The following is a 9,702-nucleotide window of genomic DNA, read 5'->3' as shown; positions in this document are numbered from 1 at the left end:
TGGATCTTTTTGAATTTCCCTTTTCTAAATAACTGTGTGTGTGTGTGTGTGTGTGTGTGTGTGTGTGTGTGTGTGTGTGTGTGTGTGTACAGCAAACTGACACACTTTATTGTTGATTTCTGGTGGTTTGCATTGCGATGATAAAAACTGAAAATCAGTAATGTGCTAATATTATAACTGTAAATGTTCCTGCAATAAATCACACATAGATTTCATATTAACTATTAATTTGTATGTGTGTGTGTGTGTGTGTGTGGTGTGTGTGTGTGTTTGTGTGTGTGTGTGTGTGTGTGTGTGTGTGTGTGTGTGTGTGTGTGTGTGTGTGTGTTTTTCCAGAATGTGACGAAACCGCGCAGGTGGGCGGTGCTTGGCGGCTCGCAGCGGCCAATCGCAGGCCTGGCTGTTCGGTGTCGAACAGCTGATCGATGAGTCAGGGGGCGAGAGCAGCCGAAAAGGTCCCACTTGTTGCTGAGCAGCAGCGGCACGAGCTTCAGCTAACGGAGGGACAGACGGAGGGAGGGACAGACGGACGGAGACATATCGATCCATCTTCGCTTCACGTCCTCCAACCTGTCGGCAGACACCGGCCGGCTCCCCTGCAGCCTCCACGGCCGCTCCCGTGCTGACACACCGCTCCGCTGCCTCGTCCGCGGCTCTCAGGTGAGACGTCCGTGCCTTTTTATCTGCTTTATTTATATTTAGTCCTTTCGAAGACATCAGGAGCCGTGGGTGTTTCTGCTTTACCTCCCGGTGATTTTAAATCAACAGCGCATCGACGGTTCCGCCGCCGTGGTTTTATGTTCAGGATATGCGATTGATTTAATTAACGGCATTGCTTTAAATTCACATAGAGATGGCATTAACTGTTCAGTGCCTATTATTAATGATCGACGTTACAGTAATATAAGAGGACATAATCTGCTTTATTGAGCTTACACATATACATAGACACACATACAAGGGAATTTCCCAATTGGTAGCCTACAGATACATGCAGCTAAAACATGGACACCAAGCAGGATAAACATAAAAGTAGCTTATATAGTAAGACAAGAGTGCAAAGGATGCTGGAATAGCCCACGTATGAACTGCATGCTTTACATTCATGAGGTAATCTGATATTTATAGCATATGTTAAAAAAAAATAAAAGCATTTAAACTATAAATAGGCAATATGTAATGTACAGGTGGGGCAACAGAGGGGTAATTGTTCCTGATAGTTATCATCACAGGAAGTTTCCCTAAAGGAGCTTTTTTATTATTGTGTTGCTATCTGGCCCTGAGGGGACCCCACAGGCCTTTAAAGGTGCTCTAAGCCATGTCACAGGTTCTTTAAGGTTACAACATTTTTTTTTTTGTCACATACAGCCAACATCTGCTCATACAGCCCAGGCTCCACAAATGGCAACAAAAACCACCTGCCTTGGTTTTCTTGCTGTTTGTGGAGCCTGGGCTGTCTACTAGAGATGGATATGCCGATAAATCAGCCGATACATATATTACCAGAAACATATCAACCTCTATTAAAGTTCTGATAAATAAAATGCATAAATACAAACTTAAGATATGAAACTAAAAGTCCTTTGAACAAAAACACAATAACAGCCCCTCCACACAATGACAACATGCACACACCACAGGACAGCTGTGTGTGTGTGTGTGTGTGTGTGTGTGTGTGTGTGTGTGTGTGTGTGTGTGTATGTGTGTGTGTGTGTGTGTGTGTGTGTGTGTGTGTGTTATAGATCTCAAAATGATAGGAAGTTAAGAAGAAAAGCTGCTTCTTCACTTCTTTTAGTGGCTAGTTGGGAGTTAAATGTATCGGCCTCATATGTACTTTTTGTTTGGTGCAAGTCGCCATATCAGTTCTGTATTCAAAATCATATTAAACTAAAAGGACAAAGGTATCAGCATTGAAATGTAGTAAAAGTACCAAAAATAAAAGTACTTCTCATGCAAAAACACAATAACAGCAACAAAACAATCAGTGTTGCCAACAGGGACTATGCAACGCCAACGCTCATAACATGGATGACTGACGTTTTCTTTTCTTTTTTTTTTAATAATATTATTCATTTAACAGAATCATTTATTTGTCATTATAAATGATTCGGATGAATGAATATTAGAAAAAAAGCCGATATCGATAGATCGGGAAATGCCTAAAATACGCCGATAATATATATATATAAATATATTATATATATATATAATATATAGAATATTTATTAAAGAGGTTTGAGGGGATTTCAGGTGTTTTAAGGGTTTATTAAAGGAGGTTTGAGTGTATCTCAGGAGTTGTAAGGGTTTATTAAAGGAGGTTTGAGTGTATCTCAGGTGTTTTAAGGGTTTATTAAAGAGGTTCGAGGGGATTTCAGGTTTGTTAAGGGTTTATTAAAGGAGGTTTGAGTGTATCTCAGGAGTTGTAAGGGTTTATTAAAGGAGGTTTGAGTGTATCTCAGGAGTTTTAAGGGTTTATTAAAGGAGGTTTGAGTGTATCTCAGGAGTTTTAAGGGTTTATTAAAGAAGGTTTGAGTGTATCTCAGGAGTTTAAGGGTTTTAAAAGGAGGTTGGTGTATTCAGGAGTAAGGGTTTTTAAAGAAGGTTTGAGTGTATCTCAGGTGTTTTAAGGGTTTATTAAAGGAGGTTTGAGTGTAATCAGGTGATTAAGTGTTATTAAAGGAGGTTGGTTTGGTGTTCTCAGGGGATGTTTAAGGGTTTATTAAAGGAGGTTTGAGTGTATCTCAGGTGTTTTAAGGGTTTATTAAAGGAGGTTTGAGTGTATCTCAGGTGATTTAAGGGTTTATTAAAGGAGGTTTGAGTGTATCTCAGGTGATTTAAGGGTTTATTAAAGGAGGTTTGAGGGGATTTCAGGTTTGTTAAGGAGCTTACAGTGGTCTCAGGGGAAGTTAAAGCCGGTTTCAGAGGTTGGTGAGCGTTTCAGGGATGTATTTTAAGAGTTTATTTTCACATCAGTTAGATCCAGAGCTGAAATGATTAGTTGGTTAGTCGATTAGAATAATCAGTTATTTTCCAGCAAACATGCTCTGGTTTCAGATTCATCAAATTGTGAGGATATGAATTTATTCGCTGTTTGTAAAATGAAGATCTCTGGGTTTTTGGTTGGTCACACAAAGGTATTCTTCACCTTTTTTGGACATTACATAGACCAATAAAAAAAAAAAGTGAATTAATATTGAAATAATTAATTTCTCATCTTTAGATTCATAACAAACCAAACGTCTGTTCTTGGAGGTGTGTCACCAGACGTGCCGTGACCCTCCCTTACCTCAAGTGGCTCCGCTTGACCCACAGATAACACTCAAGTTCTCCATAGCAACACAGGGTTGCCGTTTTAGTGCAATTCAATGCAACTTTATTTATCTCTGTGAGGGCAAATGTACGCAGCAGTTCACTACCAACATCAGAAAAAACACACATTCAAAATGTATTCAAAAGCCTATGCACTCAATAACACTAACCCAATATGAGGAACTGGTATAAATGCATTCATAAATATCTAAATTAATGAGTTAATATGAAATCTAGTGTCTGATTTTCTTACAGGAACATTTACAGTATCAACAATAATAGCACATTACTGACTTCCAGTTTTCATCATCACAATGCAAACCACCAGAAATCCAAAAATAAACGTGTTTAGTATGCTGTATACACACACACACACACACACACACACACAACGCTCTACTAATTAATTCTGGTTTGACCAGAACTGACTTTGAACATGAAGTGTTATATGAATTTAGTCATAAAACCAAACGCTGCAGCACATTGTAACAAGCTGGTCCCTGTGACACCCCCCCCCCCCCCCTCCCCCCCTCCCCTCCCCTCCCCCTCCCCCCCCTCCCCCCTGCCATCATGCAGCATCAGCACTTCCACTGTGTAGCCTTCATTGTGTACTCAGGCTGTTCAAGGCTTTAACAAAGCCCCGACCGCCTGTCAGACGCACGCAGCAGGTGGAGGTAACATGCTACCCCCTAGGTCACATGTCCTAATCATTATTTCCAATTTAAGGGGAAGTTTTGAAGGTGTTATCTGTGTAAAAAAACAGAAGAAAAAAAACTTCCTCACTGCTGTAAAAAATTACAAAAATAGTTGCGAAATATTTCCTTTCGAATGCTTTTTTAACTTTAAATCAAATCTTGTTAAAACCCAATATGTTTATATATACAGTGTGTGTGTGTGTGTGTGTGTGTGTGTGTGTGTGTGTATATAGTGTAAACATATCATCATCATGAAAAGTATATAGTATGTGTGTGTGTGTGTGTGAGATATATATATATATATATGTATGTGTGTGTGTGTGTATGTATGAAAAGTGTGTCTCTGAGACCCCGAACAACAAACCAATGTGTCCATTATCAGTTCAAACATCCGTTGTGTGTGTGTGTGTGTGTGTGTGTGTGTGTATAAACAAGATTCAGTAAATGTTTTACTACACTAAAAGAACTTGACGCTCTTTGTACCGGTCGGTTTCACAAATACTATAACTCAGCCGAGCAGAACGAGTCGCCAACGCAGCTCCTGATCAAGCAGCCTTCAGATGTGGGCCAGTGGGCGTAGACACAACATTACGACCTCAGTGTATCCTTCATTTTCTGTCTCCGTCATCACTCCTGCTAACTACCAGCTCCTCTTCTGTTTTCACCAAACAAATGGCTGTTGTGGCAGGAAACAGAAGATGCTTCACTTCATGTATGCCTGGAAACATTTCCAAAAAAGAGCCAGTTCACAGCTGCAAAATGTTACTTTACGTCGTTTAACACAAGACATCATGTCTGACCTCTTTCATTTTAATTACCACTAAAAGAGTGTGTGCACAAAACCAGAGCGGGCTCCTGAAAGTGCTGCACTTAAAGTACTGTTGACTTTACGTACACTTACACATTGTACTTTTTACTGCACTATAGCTTTAATTACTCTTCAGTAAAAACCATGTATCTCCAGATGTGTTGATGTTGAATGTTTGTGACAAACTAAAGGATGAAGTGTTCCTCTATGTGTCTTTATATAGGTGAAATTTCTTCTACTTCTTAAGCTAATTACAGTCTTTAAAAAGCCTCTCGGATCAGCTGGAAAATGCATCGTCACCAAAGCTGAAAACAGTTGTTCTGACACCATGAAACCGTTAAAAACATTTAAGAGATACGTGGTTCTCACAGGACAGCGATGCTACAAACATATGAGGATCTTATAGAATATAATGCATCACTGTAGATTAAACTACCCAACAGTATATGTGTTGCACATGCACCTGAATGCAGCAGGAATATTAATCCAGAAACATCTCTCTACACTCTACTGCACAAGGAGTACTTTTACTTTTCATACTTTAAGTAGATTTAAGTGAGACTTTAGTTCAATTTCAGGTTATGAATACAAAACATAACCTACCGAGTACTTTTACTTTAGTAAGTTAATATCTGAGTACTTTTACTTAACCACTTCTACTGAAGGTAATAAAAAAAAAATCTGACCTTTGTGATTTGCATGACAACATTTTGTTATTTGGATTAATTAAATTGATTAAAATAATCCATTTCTATTTTCTGTGGTCGCGATGATTGTTTTGCATCTTGACAAACATCACAGCTGAAGGTATAATATCACGGAGAGCTGGGATGACTAAGAGCCAGACCTCCCACGCAGACTGTGGTCACATAAGATTGTGTGTGTTGTGTCTGTGTGTATATGTATGTGTGTGTGGTGTGTGTGTGTGTTGTGTGTGTGTGTGTGTGTGTGTGTGTGTGTGTGTGTGTTTTGTGTGTGTGTCGTGTTGTGTCTGTGCGTGACCACTGGCACCTGAGCTGGTGGGGGGGGGCCCTCCCTCGCTCCCTCACCACTCCAGAGATGACTGGCATCTCTCCTGACATTAAAGCACAAAACACATACTTAAGACAGAAACAACACCTACACACACACACACACACACACACAGGTTTTCAGACGCTGGCATTTAGGCTGACACTCTGAGGTCGGCACGGGAAGTTGCGTCTCAGGGATAAGTACTGTGCAAGTCATCTGGAGAAAGAGTTTGGGTTGCTGTGGTGGGGGGGTGTTGGGTTTCTCTTTTGTTTGTTGCTCAGCTGTTGCGCTGTCAGGCGTGAGTGAGTGTGTGTATATATGTGTGTATATATGTGTGTGTATGTGTGTTTGGTCAGTGTTGAAACACTAAACAGGGTGAGGTGACAGTTTCGCTATCGCTCAACTGAAAGGTGAAGGGCAGTTTTACAGGGGTGGTTTGATCGGACGTAGCACAGGAGAAAGGTCCCATATTATACTGTAAGGGTAGTTTGGGTTTCTACTAGAACAGGTTTACATGCTTTAATATTCAAAAAACAAAAGGTTTCTCATGCTATATGTCTGAATATATCTGTATTCGCCGTCTGTCTGGAACGCTCCGTTTTGGCACCTGTCTCTTTAAAACCCTTCCAGAAAACGTCTGCGCTTTCTTTAGCATCATCTGATTTGATTGTGTGTGTGTGTGTGTGTGTGTGTTAATTATTTTATTTTATTATTTATCATTATTTATAATATTGTTGTGATATCACAACGGTACAGAAGTCCTGACAGCTCCTTTTTAAAGGCACAGTTTCTGAACGTGGGCATTTTTCTGGTGATTGGGCATTTTGACACTTTCACAGTTTTTGTATAGCACCTTAACCTGCTTTTATAATTAAAAACAAAACAAAAATCTCACTTTTTACAATATGAGGCCTTTGAAGATATAATATGTCACATTTCCACGTTAAAATGTCTAAAACCAGCGTGACCTATGTTGTTATATTTTGTTAAGTTACGTACTTACCTTATACCGACTGTTTTTACAGCAATGTTCAAACAGAGAAATCCGTTATTTTATTCAAGGTAACATGCGTTACATTTGGTTCAATGGGATCAGATCCCCTTTAATCCCAGTGAGGTGTAACATTAATTTGTCACACGCTGATGACAAATGTGATCTTATTTGCTCAAACAACAACGCGCTTTTAAACTGAAAAAACAACAATTTTCTTAACCTTTGAATCTTTTAATCAGAGCTGCTTGTAGTGAGAGAGGCGTGACTGTTGCAGTGTTTGTGTGCTTTCTGCTTTTAACTCTTCATCTGTTGTTTTTGTCTGAAGGAAGTCTGGTTTGATGTCTGCGTCCGTCCTGAATGCATCGCTGTGTGGACGCGTCAGTCTGGTCTGTGGCCTCCTCCTCCTGGCCTTCTCACCGCTCCTCACGGCAGGTACGACCTCTGACCCCGTTGATGCATTTATTCATTCATGCATTTATTCATTGATTTATTAACGCCTTGCTTGCACAGGACTAGTATTACCAAGCGACCTCGTGTGATCTAGAAATACAGAACAACCTCAAATCCCAGAGATCTTATGTGCACGGGACTAATGTTATCCCACAACCTCTGTGTTTGGTAAAATATGAAAGGCAATTGGCAGTGGAATTTTTCCTTGAAAAATTACAGACAATACAAATTTGCACAGGAATAAGCTCACAAACGACCTCCACAATTATTACACATTACAAGAGGTCCCTTAGGTAATACCAGTCCCATGTGAGTAGGGACTTCTTATCATTTATTTGAGATGTGCCACAGCAGTGGGATACTGAAACAGCCTTTTTATTGTCAACACGAGCCAGATAAATGTTCCTTAATGGCACACAGTGTGGTGGCTGAGTGTGAAACAGCGTGTTGCAGGAAGTAGACACTTTCTGTTTGGCTGTTTAAGAGATTCGAAACTGAACTGTCTGGTTCTTCTTCTTCTTATCAAAACTGTACACTTTATATTGTAATCAACTATCTGAAGCTCCAGTTATTAATACATTTAATCTGATTTCAACCTTTCTGTTTTTCCCCCCACAGTAGTTTCATTTTTAGTAACTTTCCACTCTCAGCCTCACACCTCTCAGGTGATGATTGATGTTTTGGTTTAAGGAGCTTACGGGGGCAGTGGAAACCATATTTCTGTAGATGCAGACATTTAGGATGGAAGGTGAAGAAATAGCAGAAGTGGGTAGCAGTGTTGGCTGCTCTGCCCGTTGGGCAACACGGAGGTGGTTGTGGGTTTCACTCCCTAATGTGAGTAGAGGGAAGATGTGAGTTGCACATTCTTCAGATTCAAACGGTTTACTGGCTACCCGGTGTGAGTTGAGTTTACGAGCATAACGCCATGGGACCCGGATCCGGCTGCAAGCAAAGGTGGGCGCGCCCGCGTCAAACTGAAATTTGTGAAATCCATAAAATAATGAACTTTTCTCCCACTTCTGCCAGGGGCTTCCTCAATGGCCCTCAGTAGCTCAAAGCTCTATTCAAAGTAAAGTACAAATCAATAAATCCATCTTGTATGTGTTGTCTGTGGGTTCATTAAGCGGAGAAAGATAGATTTCAGACAAATTAGGAGGCAGCCGATTCAATCTTTGTAGAGAAAACCACCAGATATGGACTCCACGCCCCGGATCCCTTATGCGTGACAACATACTGAACCTTATTTAAAGCGTGTACTGTCGCAAAATGACACACAAAGGGACACACAAAGTGACTCATGTGCAGATGTGAAGATGGAAAAGAGCTCAGAGTACGCTGCATTCATTCATGTATGTAAAAACCAACTCCGGACCCTCTATAGAGCCGTCAGTTCACTCCGTTTACGGAGCCTGGGTACCTCACCTTATATAGAGGAGTACTCTTTAATGCCCTGTGCTGCAGCCCGACCCCCCCCCCCCCTCTCCCCCCTCATATCTTCAGCTGTCCTATACAAATACATGCCAAAAATGCCCCAACAGTCATCTTTAAACATAAAGAATAATTGAGTTTTACTTTTCATACTTTAAAGTGCATTTTTCTGATAGCGCCAGAGCCGGCTCCACTCAGGGTGGAGGCAGCTCCTGAGCTCCTGAAGTGAACATGGATCATGACTAACTCCGTCACCCCATAGTCACCTAGAGTAAACACTGGACCCATTCTTCCACAAGCCACAAATCTCTAGAACCTTCTGACACTAAAATGGTATTTTTTCAGACGGACAAATCAATTTCTGTCTCAGGAACAAACTGGAACCACGGACAAGCTAACGTCAACTAACGTTTCCAAACACTGTAACAAAACTAACCCTAACCCTATTTTTTTAATGCTAAATATGTCTTTCAGCTGTGTGAATATCTAATGTCAGCAAAAGAAAACATGAATACAATATGCAAATACAACTTCATCCATTTAATAGACCGAGAGTGTGGACAGTTTCGCACCATTGGGGCTCTTAAGTCATAGAGAATCTTTGATAACACTTAAATAATTTTACCTCCATAAGGTTTAAATGCAGATCTCTTACTTGTAGAGAAGCATGTTCACAGTGTGGTATGAATACTTGTACTTAACTAAATGTTCTGAATACTTCTTCCCGCACTAGCCTCCCCTGGGATTTCTTTACAGCCCTGAAATAGAAGCTGGCAGTGGCAGCTTGTGAAAATGTTTATCCTCTCCTTTAAAGCCGAAAGAGAACAAAACCCATGAGGAGCAGAGTTGGCGGAGATATAAGAAAGAAGAGGTTTTAATAAGAAACATTTTAATTTTGAGACAACATGAACCAATAGCAATCATGTGAGGAAGAGGCTATTAATGATTGAAAACGGCCACGCATCATACAGATGTCTTTTTAACATTTATTTCCACATTTCCAT

At 40.4% G+C, this 9,702-nt stretch overlaps 1 protein-coding gene across 5 annotated transcripts in view; it reads left to right on the top strand.

The window, feature by feature from the left end:
- Positions 1–354: 354 nt before the first annotated feature.
- zgc:152863 (sushi domain-containing protein 6) overlaps positions 355–9,702 on the top strand; it is a 20,297-nt gene continuing 10,949 nt past the window's right edge. For 2 of the 5 annotated variants that reach the window (XR_004331441.1, XM_032512094.1), the window contains exons 1-2: positions 357–660; positions 7,146–7,252. Coding sequence is in view for 4 of the 5 variants with exons in the window: in XM_032512094.1 (XP_032367985.1) it covers positions 7,159–7,252 (94 nt within the window). In the remaining variant the exon portion in view is untranslated. Of the gene's footprint in view, positions 661–7,145; positions 7,253–9,702 lie in introns of all 5 variants that reach the window. The other 3 variants (XM_032512097.1, XM_032512095.1, XM_032512096.1) reach the window with 3 other exon arrangements.

Source organism: Etheostoma spectabile, chromosome 3 (assembly GCF_008692095.1).
Source record: "Etheostoma spectabile isolate EspeVRDwgs_2016 chromosome 3, UIUC_Espe_1.0, whole genome shotgun sequence".
NCBI lineage: Eukaryota > Metazoa > Chordata > Actinopteri > Perciformes > Percidae > Etheostoma > Etheostoma spectabile.
This window is presented reverse-complemented; position numbering and strand designations above follow the sequence as displayed.